Here is a 27,556-nt window from a genome sequence, read left to right as displayed (position 1 = left end):
TGCACAGCGGAGACAACCATAAATCACATGTTGCCAGTCTGAATGGCAATCTGAGATTATTCCTGCTAAAGCTCTACAAGTGCCCCACAGTGGCATGTGAACCATTTGTAAAATATGAATGGATTTTTAGAGTTGCGCTTTGAGCTTTACAGAGTTCTGCTCAGTGAGGACATTCCGATTGTTGTCGGGTTGTTTGAGAGCTGACTTGCTTTTGGGTTAAAGGTTATTAATATTGGAGTGTGAGGGTTTAGAGAAGGCATGTGCCATAGTAGTTATGGTTGATGTTGCCACTTTATGTTAATAAAGGCAGTAATTTTCATTTCTGTGTATATATGTTTGAGAGACTAAAATGAGCTAACCTGCAACCAGTTTGCTCTTGCGTGAAGCTTCTGATGCCAGCGCCTGGGACACGTTCATGATCCTCTCCTGCTGTTGCAGAGCTGAGTCCAGCTCACTGAAGTCCAGTGGTGCAGATGGTTGCATGTTCTGAACACTGTGGAAAAGACACACAAGACTATGAGCGAGTGTTGGAAGGCTTCTTCAGAAGAGTACACTAGAGGTAACTGCAGACTTTACTTCATAACCATTTTCCTTTCAAATCAGTTCAGTAGAAGTGGGATTATGTCTGATGTTATTGTACACCTGATCTATTACCATTAAGGCCTTAATTTCCACTATACAGTATACCTTAACATTCACGGTGAACAGTTTGAACTCACTGTATACCAATATCCCTGTATTCCGTATCTGTGAGCAGAAACACAGTATACTTACATCCTTTTCCCCCCAGTTTATCAATATAACCCCAGTGGTAAAAAAAACAAACAAAAAAAACAGAAATACTGTATTATGAAGTGCTTTCTGGTTTAGCTTTTGAGAGCTTTCTACCTGGATTTGGCCAGAATGTTCTTGATGCGCTTGGCCCGACGGCAGCGTTCCTCCTGCTCCTCTGGACTAAGAGGCTCTTCAGGGTCCGACTCTACGTAGCGCTCTGGAATGGGAACCTTTCGCGGTTTGGACAGCTGCATGTTGGACAGACAGGTAGTCAGTCTTATACAGTAGACCCCTGGACTAAGGACAGTGTGTTGTGTTTTGACTAAGTTACACGGATAGAGGTTCTGAAGGTTAAACTTAACCCTTTTAGTCTGGCTCTTCTCTTTTTCATGAAGGAGAAGGTGTGAAGAGAAACAAGTGAGAGAAAAACGGTAAAATGCAGAACAAACCTGATGTACTAGAAGAGTGGAGAGAGTTTAATGTCTCTGATTGTGTGGCTTTAGCTGCCCTGTCACTTTGTTTTCATGACAGACACACAGACTATTCAGATACCTCTCGGCTGATATCCAGGTCGTAGTCGAAAGGCTCCACGTCCACCTCTCGTACGTGTGTGGCTGTTGCCGTCACCCACTCATCTGATTGGATCCTCCCTCTCTCTTTAACTTGTCTCCAGCCTTCATCACTCTGACCCTCTGCTCCAGGTCGCTCTTGCTGCCAGTCAAAAACCTGCGAAGGGGCAGAGAACAGGGTTACACAGCCAACCAGAGGACTGTGACAAATATAGTAAATTTACATGTCTAATTTTTAGATTAAAGTCTTTTAGTAAAGTTAAAGCAAATATAAATTAAACAACTTCAATGTTTCTGGACATTTGTCCTATTGGCTTTGCATGTTTGATATAAATTGATCAATCTGTATTTGAATCATAAATGAATCAGATTGTATGTGGACAATATGTTTACACTTGGGGCCATCAGGTCCGATTTTCTAGAATGTCTGCAGGATTACAGTTAAAGGATAAACAGCAGATATACTGTACATATACGCTAAATCCTTTTGAGTTTTACACAACTGTTTTTCAGAAGTGAAACAATTAGTTAATTAATCAGTTAGTCAACTGATAGTGATTTATTTGCAATAATTTGGATTATTAAATCAGTGTTTTATTAAGCAAAAATATAGGACATTTGTTGTTTCCAGCTTCACAATTGGCTGTGGCCCAGTTGGTAGAACTGGTTGAATGGAAGACAAATTGTAAAGAGCTTTGGGACTTTAAGGTAAAAAGTCCCATATAAATGCAGACCATTTATATTCACCATTTGAATATTTGATGGATGTCCTAATCTTTTACGATAGGAAGTTGAATATTTTGGGGTCTTGGACTGTTGATCTGACAGAAACAGTAATTTGAAGGATTTATCCTGGTAATTTTAAAATGTATAATTTCAGATTAAAAAAATAATAAAATAGTCCTCAAATAATCTAATAACATATCACAACAATTGATAGTTGCAGCCATAGTACAATGTATTTTACATCATGAAAGTTAATAATGAAAATAGCTTACAATGTTCAATCTCTTCAATTAGGAAAATGAAAACAACCCACGTTGAAGAGTGGCAGGAAGGTCAAATAAATACACTGATGACCTCTTTTGTAACAGTACATTGTAGCTTAAAGGGAAATGGGAAAAGTATTCTTCACATGTATAATGAGTTCAGTAATTTCCAACACCGTCCCAAGATTTATTCAGAGATATTTGAATAATTTGTACAATACGTATTGGCCAGACACAGAAATGCTGTATGGACCATGGATAAATATGTGATGTCACTGCAGTGAGTCGTACCTCAGGTAGAGGGAGACAAATATGAATTTATCACTTGTGTGCAACCAGGAGTAATTACAGCTAGAAGTTCATCTGAGGACTTTAAAGGATGATGTTTAGAATCATCGCCACAGAGGGGACCCAGCCACATGATTAGTCCGTTTCTGGAAGCTGCAATTACACACACACAACGTCCTTCTCCCCGGTGGACACCAGCTCATTTGCATTTATAAAAAATACTTTGACTCCTATTCTCTAACAGTCACTTATGTGCGCGTGTGAGTGTGAGTGTGTGTGAGTGTGTGTGTGTGTGTGTGTGTGTGTGTGTGGTGAGGAGTACTTGTGAGTAATCATCCAAGGAGCATCAAAGCCATGCATGCATCCTCCCCACTCCAGTAGCCTGCAGCAGGGTCTGATCTGTTGATGTGTTCACATGCTCTAAGAAACACTTCATCCCATGCCTTGTTGTGCTCAGGAGAATCAATCATACACAGGACACCAAGAGAGAGAGACAGAGAGAAAACCATGCAGACACAGATTCATCAAACCCCCACCGGATTAGGAAGAACACAGCCAAGAGGAGGTTCAGAAGCAAGAAACTCTTTATTGTTGAGTGCAAATCTCTACATGATAGAAAAGAAAGGGGAAAAGAATTGTGCGTTGCTTCTCAATTACACAGAATTAGGTATCGATTAGCACTTCTCTAAGTTCTCTACTGTATTTCTACTCTTCATCTGAGAACCTCCTGTAACTATTTCTCTCTTTGATCTGATATACAGTACGAAAAATAAAAGCAATATGTCGATTTAGGAGGTGCAAAACTGAAGAATGACAAGCACATGGATTTTCATCTTCTACATGTATAGTGTTGCAAAGATTATCTGATTTGTTTGTCGACAGAACAATTTTGATAAGTCATGTATCAAGAAAAAAATGACTAACACTTGCAGATTTATCTTTACTGCTTTTCTACGTTTTATACCATTGTAAATGGAATATCTGTGGGTTTTGAATTGCTACTGTGAAAAAGCAAATTTAGTTTTTCTCTAGTTTTAGAGATGTTCTTGACAAAGATCAATCAAAAATCTAAATACATCTCACACAGCAGTCAAATATTGCCACATGACCTATAGCATCCCTTTCTTACTCTCCACACAAGTCTCTCATGATGAAGCTGTCTGTTCCACGTTCATCCTTATTTATTTGATTTTCTTTTATTGCATTTCAGCCCAGTTGCTTGAACCTGTCCCTGCATATTTATGATGCATAAATAAGCACTGCAAAGGCCACTTAAAAGTACTCAGATCTGAGTACAGCTCCTTTTTCCAACTTTAAATGTGGGAATGGAACTATCAACCACTGTCAAACGATAAAAAGAACCTTGTAGTCTGCACAAGAAAAGGCTGAATTCATGAGGATGTTAATTCAAATGGTGTAAACAGGTTTTATGCTGGTGTAGAAAACAAAATATGCTCTGGTGTTAATATTATGTGCAGGAAAAAGAGGTAAAAAGTATAAGCAGAAGATGTGAAACTATGTATTGCTTACTGTTACAGGGAAATTTGAATTTGGGGATTCAGGGGAAATGTAGTTTAATTACCGACAGCTCTCACTGCAGTTTGGTTAAGCATGTGTGTTATCATGACATCAATCTGTTAGTTAAAATGTATCCTGTTATCTTAATGGAAGACTTTGACATTTTTTTTTTTTTTTTAACTCTTGATACTTCTTTGACCTCAGCATGTTAGCGTTGCTAGCATTCCTCACTGAAATCAAGGTGCGGAGCCAGCTGTAAGCTAGCTTCAGTCTGAATGTCAAAGTATTCCTTTAGGGATAAAAAAAAACAACAACAAAAAACAGCAGCGTCGCCATGTTTTCCTGTCTAAACTGTGCTATAACGCCAGAAAAGCATCTATGAAGGAAGCTCTTGCATCTTTTCTGTGACTTTGAAGCGGGGGCGCACGCTTTATATAAATTATGATTGATTCAAATGTTGATTGAGTAGGTCAATTTGGGACAAAGGCAAAAAGATCATCAACAAAACAAGGCACTTAGATTTTCATTTGAAGAAAATAAAGCAGGGAGGTGTGATCATGATTTGTGCCACTATCATTGCCTCGTTCTTCATTTCATCAACCTGAAAACATATAATTTGTCTTTTCCCAATATGTCCCCCCACTCCTGTATATGCTCTATATAGCAAATCTCTACAAAATATAACTGTACAATTGTATACTGAAAATATTACTCAGTAAATAAATAAAAGTGTACAAGTACACAGTATGTAGATGTACATAAATGGGCTCTTTTCCCGACTCTCTGGTGATTAAAACGGAGACCGGAAGGCAGACTGATGCCTTCTACTCCGTCCTCTTCTCAATGGGTTTACATTCAGAATTGTGTCAGTGAGGTCCCACCAGGGGGTCAGTGGTAAAAAGGTTCACTTAAACCACTGAACCTTTAAAACATTTTTTTTAACAAAAGATCAAATAAACATGAGCGACTTTGTCCCAGTCCAAAACTAGCCAAGCATTTCCCACAATCCCCTGTGCTTTTTTTCTTTTTTTTGTCTTCCACTGTTCTTAAAGCGTTAACCAAGCTAGCTAGCCAGTCGTAGTCAGTCCTGCCGTTTAACTTGTTAGTGCTTGAGGCTACCATCAAGAACCACTGGTTACACAAGGCAGAGAGTGCTAGTATGTTAGCATTCCTGCTAGGTTATTATGTGGCTGGGGGCGGGAGGGTGGCATAGCAGCACTGGTGGTGGTGAAGTTGTTGCCCCCTGTGTCTGCTGCTGCTGCGCGGGGGTGGGGGGTAACGTACGGAGGCCGGAGGATCGGAGGTGCTGGAGGGCAGCCTGGAGGAGGAGGATGAGCGCTGGGTGGTGGCAGTGGAAGTGGAGAGGCCCGTGGAAGTGGAGAGGCCCGTGCAGGAGCGTTCGCCCTGGCTGAGGTTCCTCTTGCGCTCGCGAACCAGCGCCTTCTGGTGGCGCTTCATCCGCTCCAGCTGCTCCTCCGCAGTCATCCGGCCTCGGGGCTGGCTGCTGGGGAGCTGCAGGGTCTCTGTGGGCGATGACAGACGCTCAAAGGCACTCTTGGGTCTCTCCTGGGGAGACAAGGAGAATAGGAACAAGGATGGGTCCGTGAGGGAGGAGATGGATGGTTAGTTATGAGAAGAATAAAAAGGGCAGTAAGCAAGACAGCAAGATCTATAAACCTGTCCGTTACATCAAAAACTCAGCATAATTGCAGATACCCGCAGATACCTGCACCCGTGTTGTCCGGACTCACCTTTGCTGCAGAGCTCCCAGGGCCTCTCCTTAGGGTGACGTAGGACGAGATGGAGTTGGACTGGTTCAGTCGAGATGACGAGCCTGACAGTTTGCAGGACAAGAATCAGCAGTTTGGTTGAATTTCATTTGCACAGTAAACAAAGCTGTGAGTGAAAACGCTGTGACTGAATGCAGCAATAGAAATCTCATCCAGGGGAGGTATGTAGAATATGTACTTTAGGTGCAACAACAAACTAAAAGGTTCTGCTTACCGTTCTGAATTAGTATATAATGTATCAACACTAAAACAAAGAAATACCTTTACTTAATTGCTAAAATTTAAAAGTCTTTATTTTTGAAAAAGATAAGCGCCACATTTCAACTGAGGCATCCTTTCGTCTGAAGAGTTTGTATTTCTAATTAAAATAAGTATCATTCTGAACAGACGCACTCTTGTCCAAGACCAAAGGAATTAATTTACCCCTCGCAGAGAACACATTTTCCATGAAGCCCATCTTTTACAGCATAATAACAACCCCATTAGAAAAGAGCGCGACTCAGTTAACATCCAGTATTTATATTTAAAATTGGCTATGGCTTTAGGTTGTGGGATTACCTGTCTGTAATAAAATGGCTTGGTCGAGCTAACAGGAAACTGTTTCCTGTCAAATCTGCTGTCTTTTTATTTTACATGTTACCCTCCATGTACCTTTGCTTGAGAAATACTGGTAGTCAATGTCAGATCCCATGTTGTGGTGGCTAATTCCTGGCAGCTCTGGCTCACTCAGGTATGATCGCAAGTCAGCCTGAAACCAGAGAAGGTTAGACAGGAAGTTGAACCCGTAGCTCAAGTCTGTTGGGGCTCTAAATAAAGTTGAATCTCAAACACAACAGTACCGAAAGATTGTACATTAGATTTCTGATATGAAGAGAAGAAAAGCATTTAATTCACCCACGTCGCATATGGTAGGGTTCCACAGAACAAACCCAACCAGAGGGAGTGAATGACAGCATACCTTACAGTCTCCATTGACAACATACTGCCCGCACTCTCTGTCCCTCTTCCTCTCATCTGACTGGCGTTTCAGCCCACGCACCGATGTGTGGCGGATGACCGAGGCCTCTTTGGGGAGGGGCGGCACCACAGGGGGCGCCTCTTCGTAGTCATAGAGCTGAGGCAGTGGTGGCCTGGGTGGGGCGCTGTCCTCTGCCTGTGCAGCAACCAGGCTTTAGTATTTTACACACATTTCTGTATCGCTGATGACCCTTACTGTTGAAGGGTTCTGATGTAGAACTCTTAAGCAAAATCAGTCACTGAAATTTTATAGAAAACTAATTCTTCAGTTTTTAGAAATGGAAGGGTGACACTCACCCACTTTGGCACGGTGCTGTGTGGCAAAGTGTGGGAGAGGATGCTGGGGATGGAGCTGCGAGGAGGAGGCTGGACCTCTGCGCTGTGAGAAGGCACTGTCGGGTCTGACACCGAAGGCACTATTTTCCTCTCTGATAGGAAGAATTTACACCGAGGAGAAGAAAAACAAAAGTGATGAAGGATTTCAATAAAATCTTCTACTTAGATGCAGCTCTGAACATGAGTGTAACCACAGAGTCACACTCACTGTAATACTGCTTCCTGATAACAGCACAATATGCACAATATATCAGTCACATTTAACACATAAAGACTATGTGACTGCTCTGACATTTGTACTACTGTGTGCAATTCAAATCACAGGCCAGCTTGAAGGGTGTGCAGAATGGAGATCAATATGTAGTAATGAGTCAGAAACTTTATTGGATCTTAAATATTCTCTTTTGAACTTTTAAACCCTTGTCAATCATGTCATTAAATGGGCGTCGCCAGTAACAACAGTCTGGTTGCTGAGGTTTTCCCACCTGGGTTCTGGACAGAGTCAATGGTAATCTTGTAGTTGACTTTGCTGGCACTCAGTCCGGCCATCACGTCCTCAATCCTCCACAGCTCACGCTTCATCTCAGCTTTATCTTGCTGTATAATAACACATGGACACAACCACACATTAACATTTGACTACAATCACCTGTTATTTGTAGTTTTCACTTTTGGTTGTTAATGTCCCACATTCTGGCATTCGTAAAATTTGGCCTGTAAATAATGGTAATGTAAGAACTGAGGACATTATTATTAGAGAACACACACACTTTATAAGAAATCCAGCCAATGATGCTAGATGTTTGAGTTGAAAAACATATTTTAGAGGTGAACCTGCCCTGTACAAGCAGCAGTATCAGGTCTCACCTGAGGGGTGGCGCTGTGGTTCATGTGTGCCTGCAGTGCCATCCTCAACTGCTCTACTGATTTCTCAAGCCTGCTGTACTCCTCCCAGGCGAGTGTCATCTCCTACAACACACAAACACACACATGCACAAGTCTTAGGGTACCGTATGGCTCTACAGAACACACTTTACAAAATGCCATTTCACATATTGTGTGTTCACAAACCCTATTAGAAGCATCAGTGTAGACACACACACAGACACTCTGAGACATATGGCATGTGCCTATACATTTGCACACCTGAAAAAATACTAAACAAAAAACAGACTGGAACTTCAAATAACAAAAGAAAACTGGTACTGGACAATAATCCAATATTGGATTGTTTTAATGTGATATAAAAAAAATAAAAAAATGCAGAAATGCTGTCTCTTAAACACATGTTCACACAGGCATAGATACCGTGGAGAGGCGGGATATTTGGGCCCTGATAGTGACCAGATCTTCCTGCAGCAGCCTCTGCTGGTAGGCGATCTTGTGGGCATGAGACGGCTGCTCCTGGTACTGCTCCATCTGCTGGTGGGACACGTCCAGCACACTCTCCAGCTTGTCCTGAAGGGCCGAGGGGTCAGGCAGAAAGAGGTCACCAAAGCAACTCAGACCTGCTTCCTTTGTAGAATGTTGGTCTATAAATAAGCATTTAAGTATATTCAGCAGATAACAGTGATTTAAAAAGGCCTCCAGAGGGCATCATGTCTCCACAGTAAATCCTGACTCTACATGAGATTTTATGCAATAACTTCCTGTGCTTTATGTGAGCAGACTTTCAATCCACATCTTATAGTATACACAGTCAATTATAATGAACTTTTTCATAGAGGACAACCAGTACAGTAAGATGATATGACCGACTGAGAGGTTGCTGTATGTGACCAGCAGTGTGCACCTTGTCGTCCTTCAGGGAGCTGATGCTGGCCTCCAGATCCTTGAGGATCTTGTCCTGCTCACATAACCGACTTAACTTAACCTGCAGGGGGAGATACAGAGTTGAGTTGGGAAGGAAGAGAGAGCCAGCGAGAGAGCGAGACAGAGAGTGGGGTGGGGGTGGGGAGAGAGGAGGAGAGAGAGAAGGCACTGAAACAACTGTAAGAGAGACAAACACTTCTCAGGTTTCCCGCCACAGTGTGTGTGACTGTGCATTGACCTCTGGTAATTAAGTGGCTCATTTACTTAATCACAACTTCCCCTTGTCTGTGCAGCTGCAGTGAATGTGTACAGGAATCTGTGTCTGGGTGCATGTTTGTGCGAGTGTGTGCTTATGTACACATATCTCCTCTTTTTTATTGTGTGAGCGCAGGCCTGCGTGTTTGGAACACTTTCATGTCCACAGGCCCGTAGCTCAGCTGGTCTTGTTCGGGGGTTAGTATAATTACTGGGAGTGAACCCATTAAACGAAGTGGGTACGACCCACCTGACACTTTTAATTACAGTGTCAGAGACGCTCAGAGCCTTGTTAATTAATCCCAGATTAAACTCAGCAAATTTAAGGCAAAGGTGGGATCACTTTGTCATCCTGCGGTAAAACAACAACCCAACACTCATTTAATAGGTCTCTGAATGAACTGCTTGATGTGAACAAAGTACTTATCCATATACATTTTTACACCCGACACTCGTATTTATTTTCAATCAGATAAATCATGAATGCACTTTTTGTCTCCATGGTGATGTTGTTGCTGGATCTAATCAAATATTCATCGCAGACAATGCACTCATAAATTGTTTAAATAGTTTGTACAAAGCAAACAGTGAGAAATACTTTCACAAGCGAAACCAAGACTGTTTGAGAAGCTGCAGGGAGTTGTTTGGATTATCAAACTGAATGAGTTACGGCTTTTACCTATGAACACTCCACATGCTGTTTTCCCCTTAAAGCTTAAAGAGTAAAAGCTTACCATTTTCCCAGTTACTCCACAGGATCCACAATTTGTTTGGCCTTAATTACCCTCACTTTTCTCCTGACTAAACCACAAAGAGAAAAAGCTCAGAGCGTGTAACTGAACGAGGCTGAGCAACCCCAGAGATTAATGCGATATTCAATTACTGCAAATGTATAGAAACACTTGCATTGCTTGTGATATGTATTTGCATCAAACTACATACAATAAAAGAAAGTGATTACGTACACTTGAAATTAGTTAGTCATTAAGGTAATGCAGTGTAGTCGGGTGTTTCCAGACTCAAATTCACATATGTGGATGTGGCCCTTCTCGTGGCCCTTCTCCATACACAAACGTCATTGCATCCTACTGTGAGTAGACCTCAGGTAAATCTTTTAACTCTTGGAGCAGTGTCAGACCAATCAGCATAGACTACCATATGTAAAAAAAATATAAAAACTACCACTGCTGCAACTACATTTAAAATAAAACACGTGACTTCAACGTCATCGCACTGAGGCGCTGGTTGCTGATTGGTCCGCCCGAGTAAACCTAAACGCAAAAAGGGTTTCCAGACTGTAAACACAGTGAGGAAAACTGAAGCTGTGAGCAACAGTCTGCTGACACCAGGCTAAGTGTAGCGTATTATGAGAAGAAAAAACCTAACGCAAATGTTAAAATCTTTGAAAGAACATCAACAAAATCAAAAAAATGTTTTCTTGGCTAACACCTTTTTAACTGAATTTATAAGAATGTTCTCAAGGCATCCAACAAACTAACATTTAAACTAACTATTAAGCTTATACTTACATCCACATTGCTCTCTGCAACCTTGACAGGTTTGCCTGACTCCTTCAATATCTGACTTCCAGCTACCTGGAAATTGCAAAATAAACATTTCCAGATGTCAGCTCTGTAAGAACACAAAGTGTGTGACTCCATGGTACATCAGTGCTACAATAAATACAGAACACAGAGACCAGCTACAAACAATTGAGGCTCAGGCCGACTATCTGTGACACATTCTCTCAGCCTCGTGTAACATGACAATATGAGTGAGTTTTGGCACACAAAATCAGCTCTTGCCATGAACAACACGATGGCTATGGAGACTTTGAAGCCCTGCACGAAATGACTTGCCCATAAATCATCCATACATGATATTTTAAAAAGCTAACGCATTCTTTATGAACAGCAGAATATTTGTTTTAGGAACACACCATGGACTGCCTGACATCGGGTGCTCACTTTGAGCTTCACCGGGGACTTGGAGTTACATTTGCTAGTTTAAAAACTGGTTCAAAAATTATAATTGTGTACATGTGAAGATTTAACAAAGAGAAAATGAAAATCCACTGACAACAGCTCCTTCTGTGCTCGGAAATGTTTATTTCAGGAGTATGTGTGCTCCTTATAAAAAGAAAAGAAAAGAAAAAAGACAGTCGAGACCTGCTTTATTGTCAAGGAGGTGCAGCGTTTCAGAGACGATGGTAGAAGCAGCTGGCTTTTCAACCACCGGGCCACAGCCACAGCCACAACACATGCACTGCCGAGCCATCCCATGCCCATGATTCAACAGCGTCACCAACATCGCCACATGGTGGGAGGGTTGTGTCAAGTCGGGGAGGTCAGACATTGGTTGCCGTCCAAGCCGTGAATGCAGTGCTGCAAGCAATGGGATGGTCTTTCTAGGACACAGACTCTCTAAACACGTGAGCACGCACGCTCACATCCACGCAGACTATGAACGTGCGTCCCGACTCTGAGCACTGTACGAACATGCACAAGCATAAATGCACACACTCACGATCACAGACACACTGCAGACGACTTCAAATCTTTCAATATCGTACATTTTACCGGATACAGACACACATACGTACGCACATACACATAGAGCTTACGTTCATTAGAGGCCTGAGAGGCCCAGCAGTGCAGTGCAGTAGTAAACTGTGAACTGCGAGGATCAGGGGCTCTAGAGCTCTGATCTGGGAGTCAAAAATCACAAAGACACATAGCCGCAGTCATGGTGGCCGCTTTTCTCAGATGCTTCTAAAACCACTCAAGAGTTAGAAGATCACTGCAAGTATTCGGGGATGTTTTGGTCCCGCACAGATGCTTGAACATCTCCATTTGTAGCTACAACATTTGTAGCTGTCTTGGTTTAACACTTCAACATGGGCCGGGAGCGACAGAAGTGGTAGTCAGTAAGAAACACTATTAGTTTGAGCTAGAGGCATTTCAAATTAGAATAGGCACATTAGAAGAAGAGTGCTTGAACTCAAGTAGAGGATTAGTTCAAATAATCAGGGGAGAAACTTCTACCATCTACATTTCTCACCTTTAGGTCCAGATACTCCAAGTCCTTCTTCAGCTGCATATAGGTATCATCAGCCTGGAGGGTGAAAAACATGTGACAGTCAATTACTCATTTGTACCAACAGGAATTAAACAATTCACTATTGGAATCACCAACAGAAACATCAGACACAACTTGTCGAGCAGGATGTAGTGATATTTGTTGACAGTATGACGTGTGAAATGCTGTTATCTGTCTGTGCTGACATGCATCACAACACACGTACAGTAAACGTTTATTTCACGTCCAGAAGATGTTTAGCCACTACTCCTACTGCAACAAACCAAAGGCACAAACCAGATCCGTGATAAGCAGCAGATTTTAAAACACGCCTGAATTCGGATTTGAATTCATCTCACATCACTCAATAACAACAACAAAAATTCCAGCCAGAAATCAGACAATCACGCATTAGAAGACCAAACTGACCACCACATCCACAGCTTGCCAATTAGCTAAAGCATGGGATGGCTTTGTGGACGTCGAAAAGATAGCAACACAACATGCTATGGACAGTATCAGTAGAAGCACGATATGGAAACGGAGCAGCCAAGAACAGCACATGGGAAAGAGGCGGATGGTTCTCGGCAGCCGGGCCAGCGCTCACTGACACAAAAGTAAGGGAGCTTTTGGGTAGAGGTTGCTACTGATGTATGATACTCGACTTTGGTGCTGCTGCTGATCTAACTTTTGTGTTTTGGCTAGTCATTATTGATCCTGAGATTATTTAAAGCACTATTTTACACACTAAGCACTATTTTATGTTATTTTGTTGGGTACAACCAAGTATAGGATCAAGTACGAGTCACGAGCCTATCAGTGTGTTTAGATGTGGGTGTAGGTCTCAGTGAATATGAATGACCCTAACCCCATGGAACATTTGTTCAGTAAGTGTGCTAATTAAGAAATACTGAAGAGAATAAAACATAACTTTTATGTGATTACAGCATCTTTGAGATGAAAAATGAGACAGACTGACAGCTGATCCAGTCTGTATATCGCTCTCAAATTTCGTTGTTTTAGTGGTGGGGGTTGCGATGATGAGCATCAATGGGGGGCACCAGAATCTAATTTTAAATTCTGCTCATACTGGTGTATAACATGTTTGGTAATAATATAAATAAGGTAATAATATCTGGGGTTAAGCAGCAAAAATATGATGTTTATATGAATTTTGATGTATCACGACTAGTGGAGTCAGGACTTGGTGATATACAAACTTTACACGTCATTTGATACACAGGTGATTAACTTGACTGCTTCCATTTGAAAGACATTAAATATTACTTATTATTAAGTGATTCTATTTTTAAAACCTGGTGGTGGCAGTTGAGGCAGTGCCAGGGTTTGAAACATCATTAGTGTTATACTCTGAGAACTAAGATTATCTACAGGAAAAATATAAGTGTTGGACAGTTCAAAAATAACATTCAATCTCTGAAAGTGAGGATTGTTTTTTAAAATACTATTAAAAGCTATCAGAATAGTTGTTGGATATTTCAGTCTGGAACAAAACTGAACAGTCAAACTGAACGGTACCATCAATGGAGCCATGAAAGATGGGCCAAAATAATCATATTTCCAAATAAGACAATAACAATATTTCTTTACTTTGGTACAAATGGTATGAGTTTTAAGTGTAGGATAAACAGGAAAATCTCTGTGTTGGCTTTGATTTAAGATTAATGCTTCGTGGCAACCTCTACTATTCCCTGGTGAAATGCGGGGCAGACAGGCAGGCGTGCCGCAGGGGCCCCCACCTGGGTGTTGCATGGGCCTAGTGGAGCTGGGAGGCCCACATGACCGAGGTGGGACACCGGAGAGGGGCCGGCGCTGAGGAGGGGACTGGTGCTAGTGGTGGTGGCAGTGAAGAGACGGCTGTGCTGGAAGGGCTCTTTGGGACCATTGAGCCGCTGGAGTTGGGCTAATGTTTGCTGACGTGCAGAGGCCATCTTGGCCTGATGCCGGCGCAGCTGAATGAGGAGTAGAGTGAGCTCCTCGGGCTGTCACAGGCACCACAGGACATTCAATCTGGCAAATCTCAACACTGACCACACAAGCTTCAGTAAAACTGCTCTTCTTTTAAATAAGAAACTCTGCCTTCAAAGCTCTTGTAGCCAATTTGTTATTCGACTGGCTGATGGCTAATTCGAACAAGCAGAACTCCAGCTAAATTAAGGAGGATTAATGGGGTTCAAACAAAAGGCAGGCACACAGCAACACACTGTAAAGACAGGGAAGTAAAAACTCTACCCTCCTTTTGCCCCATCTAGAGATGGTGACAGTTGCCGAAAATGTGAACACTTCGTACAGCCTCCAAAGTGTCTTCAAAATTAAAGGTTTCGGCTCCCATTTCCAGTTAGTGAAACCAAATATTTCAAGTAAATAAGGAACTGAAAGTTTTAACTGAAATTTACTTATATGTATGTGGAATTTTGATGAAACATACCGTTTTGCCATGGAGGCTGGGAGCACTGACTGTGTGTGTGATGTAGCCAGATGGAGGCATTGACCGTCTCTCAATAGTAGCAGCCTATAACACACAGACAACACATTTATGTAGACTGTTTGGAGAAATAATGTCGCATTAGGTATGATGTGTTTTATATAGCTAATGCAATCAATATGGTCTTCCTGCAGACACTATTATCACAGCAGAGCAACAGCAAGTGCCACAACAAGTGCCACGTAACCAAAGGCTACGAATCTTGTTTTAGAAGACAGTATTTAAAATGACCTTGATAACAAGATACTGTACTGTTGTTATCTCTGGGCAAAATGAAGTTGCCTGTTTGTGTGGGAGTATGGGTGTACAATTTGCATATTTTTTCACTCAATATTAAAAGTGCTTTGTTCAAACACAAATTGAAAGCTGTTAGTTTTCATCTGTTTGCATAAATCAATGAAAATGTATACATACTCGTTTAAATATACTTTGTTAAATGTATATATATATGTTTAAAGTATATTTAAATGAGTATGTATACATTTTCATTGATATTGGATACAGTTGAGGTAATTAAACTGGATGTCTGAAGGATACGCCTGCCATTGTACCCCAAGGCACTGAAACAATTTTCCTGTTCACTGAAGCACAGTTCCAACATCAACCCCACACTGTCAGAATGACTGACATTGTTCTGGATGAGAATCTATTCTATTTTATATTTTGCACTTAATAGTGGGGGGAAAGTCTTAATGGTTCAATCTTTAGAAAAGCCAAAACAGCAAGAATATAATTAATTTCACACAATTGATTCAACAAAAGAAGTCATGTCTTGTCATCCACATGCCTAATCAGTTACATCACAGCATGTATTACTTCTGTTGTCTCCTTTTCTTCTTTATTACTTGTTTACATCCTGTGGATCTGAGTATTTTGGTTAACTAACGTTTATCATCATAGGGGGACTGGTAAAAGTGTGGGCTAAATGCCTGAAATATAAATATGATGCAAAAACCCAGGCTCTGCCTGCGTAGATTCAAATTGAATCGCATTCCCTTGATTGAGCACTGCCTGATGAAGAGAAATTATACACAGAATAGCATCATGTATGGACACATTTCTGTAAGTAAACCGAAAACTAAATCGTCTCTTTGCACAGAGAGAGCTGGACTCCACTGTTAATATCCTATTTTTGTCTTCCATGTATTAAGGAAACCTGAAACTGAAAAACAATCTGGATCTTTTTTAATGAACAGTAAAGGACAGTAATGCAGTAGTGTGTTGTTCTGCGTCTGTCAGACACTATTTTACCTTGAACAGCTGAGATTTGGTCCGACGGGGAGAAACTGTGAAAGGGATGTCCAACACTGACATATCCCCCACAGGCCTGACTGTCACCCGTTCAGCAGGTGTGTGCGGCCTCTGAGTGGGCGACAGCGTTCGGCTGGAGTTGGGTGGAGGCCCCGGTGGAGGGATGTCTGCAGATGAAGGTGGTACCGACACACAGCGGGGAGGCCCTTCTGACCTGGGTGCTGAGGAGGAGGGAGGCACGGTGGATGGAGGCCGGGGGCCAAATGGGTACTCTGGGGCCGGGGTGTAAAGTGGCGCAGTAGGGCTGCCGTGACGGAACTGATGGCGCTGCTGCCACTCATACAGTTGCCAGACAGTGTTGGATCCGGGACCCCCCTGGTCTGGGGTGAGTCGAAAGTGGCTGAGGCGGTCCTGGGCATACTTGTACTCGCCAAGTCGGCCGGGTGAGGGACTCTGACGAGGAGTTTTTGGCAGGGTCTGATAGGCGTCAATGGAGGTGAACTTGTGCTGGGTTGGGGGCGTGCGACGAGGGAGGGTGTTCTCTCTGGATGGGGGGCTGTTGAGATGGAGGAGCAAGAAACAATATTGTGTGTTTTTATTTTACAGGCAATAAAAAGAATAAACAAAAAACTATCCTGTCTGTGACCTTCATGGACAGGTTTTCCAAGCGCAGCTGGGGGGAGAGGAATGTCAGGTTTGGGGGTCTCAGGATTTCTTTGCTGCTGTTTGCAGATGATGTGCTTCTGTTGCCCTCATCAGACCATGACCTTCAGCCTGCACTGGGGTGGTTTGAGGCCAAGTGTTAAGTGGCAGGGATAAAAGTCAGCAGCGCCATGGTGGGCTGCCTGGACATAGTGGATTGTGGACCTAGTGGACCTCCGGTTGGGGGACAGGTTGCCTACCCCAAGTGAAGGAGTTTAAGTATCTCCAGGGTATTCTTCACAACTGAGAGTAGGATGGACTGGGAGATTGACAGTTGGATTGGGGTGATGTCAGCAGTAAAGCAGGTGCTGTACTGGACTGTTTTGGTGAAAAGGGATCTGAGTCGAAAGCATTTCTCTCAATTTACCAGTCAGTCTACGTTCCGACCTTCACCTATGGTCACAATCTTTGGGTGGTGACCGAAAGAATGGGTTTCCTCTGCAGCCTTGGACATGAGGTAAGGAGCTCCGACATTCAGAGCATGGAGTGAAGGCACTTCTACTTTGGGTCGAAAGGAGTCAGCTGAGGTGGCTCGGGCACCTGATCAGGGTGCCTCCCTATGGAGACCCCAGGATAGACCCTCGAACGCACGGGGGGTGGATTATAAATCTCATCTGGCTAGAAAATGTAACCGGGGAGAGGGAAGTCTGGGCAAACTTACTCAACCTGCTGCCACCAAGACCCGACCCCAGATAAGCAGAAGAATATGGATGGATGAAATAAAAAAGAATATCTACAGATTGTAGAGAGCAGAATTTAAGACTTTCTATTACCTTGTATAATGTTAAACCTGTAACAATTGATTTTTAGGTCAATTGTTTTGGGGCAAGACACACTGTGAGAGCAACACTCATAGATCACCTCTGAAGCTGATATGGAAAACCTGTTAGCACATTAACATGTTTAACAGTTTCAAAGAAGCATTTCTAGTGCAGTGTCCATATTCTCTTGTAGCTGCGTTTTTGTTCTCCTATATTTCCTCACAAAAATATGAAGTTCTTTCTAGATGCCCCACGGTGATCATCAGCTACTTAGTTTGCTCATTATAAAGCTCCATAAAGTCCATAGGCTTAATGCATAACTCTTCTCTCATTCAGGCAAGCAACAAAAAATGTATTTTACAGTGACCTACCCTTTGTGCTCAGCCTTCTGCACTTTGACCCACTGCTCCACTTGCTCCAGAGCACTTTTCCTGTGCACCTGCTTGTATGTCTCGGTAGCGGGCGGCTCCGGGGCCCTCTGGTACGTCCCGGCAGCGATCCCGTTGGGCTCCAGGATGGGACTGGGCGTGGAGACCAGGCCATTCCTCGTGCAAACGCTAGAGGGCAACGTCGAGGCGGCCCGTGACGGCGCACGGGATGGCACCCTGGACACGGGCGCTGACGCCGACACGTGGTCTGACTTTGGGAGGGTGGAGGGTGCCGGATTGGATGGGAGGGAAGTATGTGTGTCCATTTCCAGACCAGTGCTTCCTATTGGGTGCTCCGACATGATGATACCAGGAGAGTCTTTGTGAAAGCTGCAACACTCCTCTGCTTCTCTGTGTGTGGGCTCGAGCAGAACCTCGTGGAGGATGGGTCTTGTGGTCTCGGAGTCTGAAGTCTTGGTCTTGTGGTGGTTCACGTGGTTTGCCTGCGGAACTGCTTGCTGTAACAACTTCTCTAACTTGTCAACTGGTCTGTGGAGAGCAGAGATCACACAATTCTAGATGAATGTCGACCATTTACACGCCAATACTTTTTGTAACTTTCTGCTCAACATTGTACACGTTTCAGATGATAATTACCACAGCAATTCTCCTGATAGCTGCTTTTTTTTAATCCTCAGACTTCTCAAAGGATTTCAATGTCTTTTACTCGATAAGAACCAATTCTGTTTCATTTGATCACTTCACTGATATCCCATGGACATCAAGTTCCACCATTTCAGTGGTTTTAGTCTTTCTTCTGTTGAGCTGAACTTAATTTGAACTGGATCATGACTGTCACACGAAAGAACATCTTTTAGCCTCATCTTCAATTTCAGGAACAAGGCTAAACATTTTAAAGCCGAGCAGATGACAAGCAAAGCCTTGTTACCCCAACTTGATTTTAAACTCATTAATGAAATCCCATGAAACACGACACATTCAGCCAGGAGAAACAGTCAGGTCTCTGACATTCAATGAACTGAACACCAAAGTTTACTTTTAAAAGATCAATTAGCCTCAAGTGTTGACATTCCCCATCAGGGCCTGGCATGTGAAAATATTAATTATAAATTAGCACTATGGTGATCATTAGAATGTTGGATGAGGCATTATCTTTTAATTCAAGAGAAGTATGTTACTGGTCATGCATTCCACCAATGTGCCTTAAAAATAAATAATTGTGTACTGTAAAAGAAACCAAACACTTGAAAAGAAGATCAACATGATAGCGAATAGTAATATTACTGTTATAGTTTTTACAAACAAGAAAACGCTTTAAAATGGGGGTGAAAAGCAGATTTCAAAAATTTCCAAATACAAGCTGTTTCCAGCTTGGCTTCCTTTCTGTCATTTACTAACAAATAGTGTAGTCTTGTGGGATTTCCCCTCCAAAAACAAAATAATGAAAATGAAATGGTGCGAGCGGCGGGTGTCTCAGGCTGCCAGCAAATGATGTTACCTATTTGATCTGAGCCACCTCCCCTCATCAACACATTAATAATACATAGAGGAAGCTGCTGCTTGTTCAAAAACACGACTTCACAACACCAGAATGTACTCTCTGAAAGCAACCAAGGACATAAACAAATACACTGCGCCCATACGCTAAAGCATAAGGACCACAGAGTGGCATGTTTGTCCAGGAATCAGTGTCACCTACAGTGACATAAGACAAACAAATAGCAATCCTTTACTGGAAACATTTATTTATCGTATTTAACAACTGTAGTTATCAAATACAGCCCCATCACTGACCCGTCATGGTGTTTTAGGAGTTGGGATTGCAACCATTTATAAATAAGACTGTGTTGAATATTTAGGGTACCAGCTGTAAGAAGATTCTTCAGTTTTCAGGAGTTAATGTTAGATTTTGAGTGAAAGAAAATGTGCATAATTGCAGATAAATAAGTAAATATAAATAAAGGAAGCCAACAAACAAATAAACAAAATGTCCCAAAATACATTAAAAAAAAAAAAAAAAAAAAGGATGAACATTTTACAAAACTTCATCAAAGGTTTTTCTTTTCTTTTTAGAATTGGGCAAAAGGTACAGTAAAAAATTGCCACAGTATTGCTCGACATGCTCAGTACCAAAGATGGATTGATGGAAAATTAACGTTTTAAGGTAAGAAGTGCTGTAGGAGAGGTTCAGGGTGAAGGTAAGCATATATGAATGTACTGGTTTAACCCCTTTACTGCTGCTCTTGTTTGAATTATTTACTCTGGACTATTCCAGATGTCTGTATTATGTAGAACTGACTAAATTAAAATAGTAAGTAGCAAAAGAAATGAAAATAATGAGAATTCAAAATACAAAATATAACAAAAATTTTCATTTTAGGCAAAAGGTACTAGCAACAAACACAAGGGGGAGCTCATGGTGTAAAGTAGAGAAATCAATGTTTAGTTGGTAAATTTTTGTTCTGACTGAACTTTACAGTTTATTTCCATCCTTTATATTAAACAGCTTTTTAGCACCTGGATGTACTCCTTCATTTATAGACCTCAGGTATGTTACTGAAATTCTACGTGTGTCTGGTTTGGGGCAATGAACACAGGTTAAGGGTGTGCTCAGGTGTGTGCGTGTAGCTCTACCTGATGAGTGTGTCGATGTGGTTTTGCATCAGCGTGGCCTGGTTCATGGTCATAAGCCAGGTGTTCATGTCCTCTTGGGTGTCAGCACTGAAGTAATATGTCCGCATCCCAGTGTGCTCCGCCTGCGAGCCAATCACAGAGCTCTGCTTGTAAATGTAGGAGCGCATACCAGTGTGGCTAGCCTAAAGGAAGAGAAAGGAGGTAAGGTCAAGTGGTGGTCAGACAGGCACAGAAATCATCTGTTGGTGAGCTTTAGCTTTGGTCAAAGAGACAATAGGGCATGCTGTCCCACGAGAGAAACAACATCAAGGGCCACAAAAGCACCGACCAATACAGAGAGCCAATGAAGGAAATCACAGCAGCACGATAGACAATAATGCCAGCCAGTTACGACCAACAAAGCCACAACTTTTGACTAATGAGAGGAAAGATACTTTGATATGATGGAAAATAGAAAATGTGAGTATCAGAAAAAAGAACCCATGACCCTTTTTCTCACAATGCTGTCTTCTTTCGCATCTTTATTTTTTTTTTTATATTGCTGCTTAAAAACCTACTAGGAACATGTAGAAAACAAAATGTTTACAAACAGGCACAACAAAATATAAAAAAAAATATTTTAATAAAACACTTGATACGTTTTAGAGTACATATATATCTCTGAAAAAGGTGGTAAAAGTGTGGTCTGGTAAGTAAGAGTAGAGTTGATTGGCAGCAAGTCTGATCGGTTTTTATACTCTGTAATTGAGGTGTCGGGTTTATGACAGGCAGATTCAAACGAAAGGTGGATATTTCTGTGTAAGCACAGTAAAAATGCAATTAGCCACTTGGCTGAAATTCAATATGTAATCAGACATCTATATTTATAACCGCACAACAGTGACTTTGTGATTTAATAAAGTATTAATGACTTTTTCAAAATAATAACACTGGATAAATTGGCCATGTTTTATGTGATTGCTCCAAATGTCAAACAGGATCTTCCCCTTACACTGCAACTATTAAAAGTAATTTTGACATCTTTCAGACAATTATTTTGGTTTTCTCGCCCACAAACAACCTGGCTCTGACTTACTATTGCTTAGAGCTTCTGTCTTCACTCCGATTATAGTCTGGAAATCTTGTTCGCATTAAGGTTTGCTCAGCTTCTCTGAAAGGCGGACCAATCAGCAACCAGTGAGGGTGGGTAAGTGCGATGACATTGAAGTAATTCCAACAATGGCAGCAGTGGTAGAGTTTCAAAGCACAATATATGTTATATGCTAATTAATGCTGATTGGTTGAAGCCTGCTCCAATAGTTCCAGAATTAACTCGAGGTCCACGGCCATTAGGATACAACGACCAGAAAATATCCTCAATGGAGCGTAGTCAAACCCATATTTCTATGCTGTGGATTTGGGTCTGGTAATAACAGGCTACCACAAACACTTATAAAACACATTTCCAGATGTAGCAGACAGTTGTTTTAAACTAAAAATCTCAGATTAACCCAGTTTGTACAACGTGCCAAGTACCCATCAGCCAAGTTAGCAAGCTGTTAGCAACCTCATATGTTAGTGGGGACCATAACTGAGCTAACAGAAAAGTAATAATTTGACTTTTATTTTTCAATGAACAGGCCAAAAACATGTCTATTAATTAGTGTTTCTCTTTGTCTAGTAGATCTCTTAGATAAACAAGAGTTTGCCAACATTGTAATACACTTTATAAATTAGATAATATATCAATGTGGTGTTTTCAGCTTGTTCCACTGCCCTATGTTGACCCAAAAAGACATTTAATGCAGCTCTGATTCAGCACCTTCAGATATGTCCTATGCTTGTCAGAGTACCTTTACCCGCACCCCAGAGAATACATGAGGGTATTATATTCAAAAGGTTATTCTGTTTGTGTACATGGAGACAGCAGTAATAGCAGGCGCAGCACATTAACTGCAGGAAAGGATGAGGCTGCACTGCATCGTGGTCTACTGAGATCAGAATGGAAGTTGGTATCTGCCTCTGTATTTATGCCTCAAAGTTTATTGACCTGAGAGTCCAGAGGGAAGTCTTGCAAGGCTGCTATCCAGAGTATACTGCTTGATCATTCATTGATAACTCATATAGTGAGAAAATGTTCCTGGAGCAGAACTTGTGTTGTCACTGACACTGTAATTGGTTAGACAACCTTCAACGAAAGAACACAACATCAAACACCCAACTATCATGAAATCCAAGAGGGAGCATTTATTTGTATTTTTTTATTTTGAGGGTCTAGGTGTTTTTTTTTTTTTTTTTTATCCCTAATGAAGACGTCCATGTTGTGAATGTTGGGTTACTAGAGTCCCTCCTAAAGTGAGCGGCACTCCGCTGAGCACAGCTCTATAGATGTCCTACTTTTCCCTTTCTTTCCTTCTTTCCTTCCTTCTTTCAGTGTTTGCTACTGGAAGACAAATGAGAGCGCCCTCTCGACAACAGATGCATCTACATGAAAAGTAATTAAACACAAAACCTCCCCTACCCTAATTCATTCACTGAATAATGAATGCAGGATTGTAAGTGTGTAGAGAGTGTTGTGCTGGGATCCACTGTGAGCGCAACACAATCATTTCTCTGTGATTTCTTGACTTGGTTTATAATGTGATCAAATTAATGTGTCTTGTCATCAGTGAGACTGTCAGGAAAACACAAAACATCACTCCCTTTTAGGCAGTTTAATGTACACACTGAACACGTTCATAATAAAAACAGACGGTCACCCCTGCTGTTCTATCCCTCTTACTACAAACTCTGCCTCAACCCTGGCAAACAGACACACAGACGTCCACAAATAACATGATAATTCACCTCTTCTCTGGAAGCAGTCTGGCTTCTGGGACAAACTTATTTCAGTGGCTGCAGCTAATAAAATGACGTAAAATACAATTTCCTTGCTCACTATGCTAAAACATGTGCTTGACTGATGCTGGGACATATTTTAAGATCTGGCAGCTGATTGCACAACTCACTAGATTCTCCAAGACCTCAAGTACACAAGCCTTTCATGATGTTCACGTAGACAGTAGAATGAAGGAGTATGCACTGAAAAAAATTACTCAGGCTGTGTGGAGGTGAGCAAAGGCTCACAATTCAATTCAATTCAATTCAATTCAATTCAATTCAATTCGATTCGATTCAATTCAATTCAATTCAATTCAATTCAATTCAATTCAACTTTATTTATATAGCGCCAAATCACAACATAGGTTATTTCATGGCACTTAATGTCCTCAGCAACAATCTTCACTGTTTAAAGAGCTTCCAATGTGCTGATCTGTGGCAAAGTTTTACATTTAGGGCTACAGGGATGCCTTTTTTCTATTTTAAAAGCTAATTCACATTATGTTTCTGACATGAAAGGAGATAGAAAAGAAATAGACATGAGAAAATGATGTGACTTATTCAGTGACAAACCAGGACAATGAAGGTTTCCATTTCAACCGAACATTCTAATGTTTTCACTGATGAGATCATTTTAGAATGATCTTATCAGTTATTAGTTAATTAATCAGTGAGTCAATCAATAACAGCACAAAATCAATCAGCAGCTATTTTGACTCTCTGGTTCCCACCTCTCCCATTTAAGGATTATTTTCTGATTTATATCATTATAAAATTAATACCTGGAGACTTTAATCTGTCTGTCAATAAATCAGGATATTCTGTAAGGCTATATCCTCCCAGGCTCTCGTGATAGACATGTTATGTTTTTGACATTTGTGAAATTGATCAATAGATAATTTAATGGAAAAAATAATTAAACTAATCAACAATGAAAATAACTAGTGCAAAAATCATACTGTAAAACAGCAAATAACAAATAGCAAATAAAAAATGGGCCACATCCATGTATTCTTACATACAATTCACCTAAATTATATTTAAAGAAACACTTCAGATCATAAGTATTCATATTTAAGATGTATACAGTGTACACTGCAGATAAATACGTAGGTATTTTTACCTCACACTACATGGAGTGAACAATAAGTCATCAGTGTTTGCTACATTGCTACATCGAGGAAAACCACAGATGTAAACCGTTCACAGGGCTCAGTCAGCCCATCACTATCAATGATGGAGACTTGTCCAGGCACATCACAGGGCAGGAAACAAGCAGGGAAACTAGTTAGAAGCTATTCATCTTAAAAAGTGAATGCGAGATGTGTCCAAAAACACCCTAAATATCTTGACGAAAGATACCAGGATACCAGCATCCTCAGGAAACAGCTGTCAAAACAAGCATGTTCACTCACCATCAGCTCTCTGACAGATGGCCTCTTACAGCTACAATGGGACAGGCTGCTTGATGAGAGACAGAGGACTGTGCAGCTAGTCAGATGTTGAGGCACGTGCAGAGATACTGGCATGCGGTAAACACACACACACAAACACACAGTGCAGAGGAGTAGACACCCATTTGTATTCTAATATGTTGCATAAACTGAATTAAAGCCCCAGTTTGAATCACAGAAACTTTACCAAAGCCCAAATCTAATCTCAACCGTGATTCCAAATCCTATTCCAATCGTGTTTCGTTTTGAGGAATACAAAAAAAAATAATAATTTAATCTTGCAGATGTTGTTGCACACCCATGAAAACCTCTACCAGACCGTACACACATTTAAAAGCCCTGTCAATTTCCATTTCAAATCCCTTGCCTTAAATAACGCCCATTTTAGATACATGAGAACACACACCATCACACTATAATGCCACAGTGCCACACACGCCGCCAGCGGTCTCAAATAACAGAGAGTCTCTGCCTCTCTTTCACAGGAATGCTGAGTGGGTCATTCAGCTCTGAGTGCATGACCGACACACCTACACACTGAATGCAAACACAGCTAAGCCTCGTTTTCTCTCTGTTGTTTCTGTCTGTGTGGGAGCTGGTGGCAGCTTTAAGGGTGTTTCTGATTATTAATTTCCTCCACTATGTTTTTTTAATCATGATTTAAAAAAAAAAAAAATTTAAAAAAAGAATACTCCCTCTTTGTCTCACCATTTCTTTCTGCCCGGCATTTCACAGCAACTAGCCGCCATCACTTCCTTCCTCTCCACCTCTTCTCCTATCGCTTCCTGTCTTTATTTGCCTTTTATTTTCCAGTCTGTATCACTTCCTTCCCTTTCTGTGTTCTCCCTCCTTCAGCATGAAAATATCACTCACTACTTGCACTCACAAAAGCTTACAATAGCGCCTGCCCCATTCCTGCGGACAGCCCCAAACAAACACACACTTTCTCTTTGTCCAGGCGCTATTTAAAGAGTCGTCGTGCTCATAAAGATAAGCCTCAGCAGCCAGAGCGCCACAAAGCTCCCGATAAGGTACGATTTCCTGCACTGTAGAAATTGAATTTACACTGAAAAACATCCAAATGGAGACAACAATAGCTGGTGGATGTCTCGGTTTTAAATCATGTTTACTTTTAGAAAAACATTCAGCACTTCTACTTGGTAGGGAAAAAAAGAAAATCACATTGGGGAGCTTGAATATAACAGGTTTCTCTACTTCAAAGTTCCCTTAGGCAGCAGCTGTTTTGGAGAAAAAAACATTTTTGGCTAACTTGCATACCCTGCATCCAAAGTGTGTGATTTCCTGCAGCTTTTAAATATTACTTTTCTGCTCCTCGTTTCTGGAACAGTGACGTGAGGTAAAATGAGCTGCAAATAACAAAGTTTTTCTGAATGCCATCAAAAAACTGCGTGCTGGTACAGGAGATGTGACAGATGGAGGAGACAGCAAGAGGGCCACATAGACGAACAATAAGCCCAAAACCAGATGATGCAAATACCAAGATTCATATTGTGACAACGACGACGAGGGGAAGAGAGATAGACAACAGAGGGAAAATTAAATCAGACAGAGAACACTGAGAAAAAAACAAAAACACAACCACTTCAGCCAAAAAACATGTTAGTCTCAAAACATGCATCAAAAATCTGAGGAATATACAAGGCTGCTGTATATTCTCTCACGTATGAACCAAAAATCCACACCAGACGGCAGACAACAAGGATATATATATATATATATATATATGGCTCACATCTGGTAAAGTGAGAGCAAATGAGAGCATCGAGTACCTATTTATGGGAGTACTGTCACTGGATGGCACGACACACTCACAGGGAGGGAGGGAAGCCCCAGTCAGGCAGCCAGCCAATGGGAACAAGAGAGGGAAGAGGATTCGGTGAATTGGGGAAGGAGGGGATGGAGGGTGAGAGGTTGTTAGGGGAGCTGGAGGGTTTAATTTGTGATGTCATCTTGTGTATAGGTTCGATTTAGTAGTCAGCGGATGCAACATTCACAAACCCCAACCAAATACCAGCCATCAGCCTGCTCAGGTAGCTGTGGTCTTGCTGGAGTTGATAACAGACCTGCATCACTTGACATTAAACAGGAGTTACCTGCTGTGACTACCAGGTTAGTGGGGTTTACTGCAGCGGAGCAATTGTTACTCTCAAGACAAAGTAAATTAAAGACTAACTTAATACCGGGCTGAAAAGCGGCATTTCATACATTTGACAGCATTCAGCATCAATGATGGTTGAAGCTGGATGCTGTCAGTAGCATGCTCGATTATAACCACACCCAACTGCACGGAACACACCCTACAGTACACTTATACATCACAGCAGCAGGGAAAGAAATAAAACCCTTGGAGGTCAACAGCAGAGGATTTTAGGCTACTTTAAGTGGCTGTATTAGAGAGAGGGACGAGGGGAAGCAGCATGGAAAGGTCAACATGATTTTAAACAAGAAATCAAATGAATAGAAACAATACATTAAGTACTGTAAAAAGAACAAAGCTCTGAGAAGGAGGATGTTCTCATACTATAATGTGGGATAAAGGACATAAATAAGTCA

The 27,556-nt window shown here is 41.5% G+C and overlaps 1 protein-coding gene across 8 annotated transcripts in view; it reads right to left on the bottom strand.

Annotated features, from left to right (window-relative positions):
• Positions 1-27,556, bottom strand: part of plekha7a (pleckstrin homology domain containing, family A member 7a) — a 145,871-nt gene that overhangs the window by 1,791 nt on the left and 116,524 nt on the right. For 2 of the 8 annotated variants that reach the window (XM_069695440.1, XM_069695441.1), the window contains exons 9-28: positions 20,670-20,851; positions 18,018-18,563; positions 16,184-16,739; positions 14,876-14,959; positions 14,187-14,429; positions 12,409-12,462; positions 11,972-12,055; positions 10,878-10,943; positions 9,074-9,154; positions 8,590-8,739; positions 8,149-8,250; positions 7,767-7,878; positions 7,243-7,373; positions 6,887-7,081; positions 6,580-6,676; positions 5,890-5,972; positions 5,423-5,704; positions 1,327-1,500; positions 889-1,022; positions 360-493 (exon numbers count right to left, since the gene is read on the bottom strand). In XM_069695440.1, coding sequence (XP_069551541.1) covers positions 360-493; positions 889-1,022; positions 1,327-1,500; positions 5,423-5,704; positions 5,890-5,972; positions 6,580-6,676; positions 6,887-7,081; positions 7,243-7,373; positions 7,767-7,878; positions 8,149-8,250; positions 8,590-8,739; positions 9,074-9,154; positions 10,878-10,943; positions 11,972-12,055; positions 12,409-12,462; positions 14,187-14,429; positions 14,876-14,959; positions 16,184-16,739; positions 18,018-18,563; positions 20,670-20,851 — 3,490 coding nt within the window. Of the gene's footprint in view, positions 1-354; positions 494-888; positions 1,023-1,326; positions 1,501-5,422; positions 5,705-5,889; positions 5,973-6,579; positions 6,677-6,886; positions 7,082-7,242; positions 7,374-7,766; positions 7,879-8,148; positions 8,251-8,589; positions 8,740-9,073; positions 9,155-10,877; positions 10,944-11,971; positions 12,056-12,408; positions 12,463-14,186; positions 14,430-14,875; positions 14,960-16,183; positions 16,740-18,017; positions 18,564-20,669; positions 20,852-27,556 lie in introns of those variants that run through there. The other 6 variants (XM_069695442.1, XM_069695443.1, XM_069695445.1 and 3 more) reach the window with 6 other exon arrangements.

The sequence above is a fragment of the Brachyistius frenatus genome, unplaced genomic scaffold (assembly GCF_029030835.1).
Source record: "Brachyistius frenatus isolate BFR_SWC_R1_liver_20210118 unplaced genomic scaffold, ASM2903083v1 Contig_19, whole genome shotgun sequence".
Taxonomy (NCBI): domain Eukaryota; kingdom Metazoa; phylum Chordata; class Actinopteri; family Embiotocidae; genus Brachyistius; species Brachyistius frenatus.
This window is presented reverse-complemented; position numbering and strand designations above follow the sequence as displayed.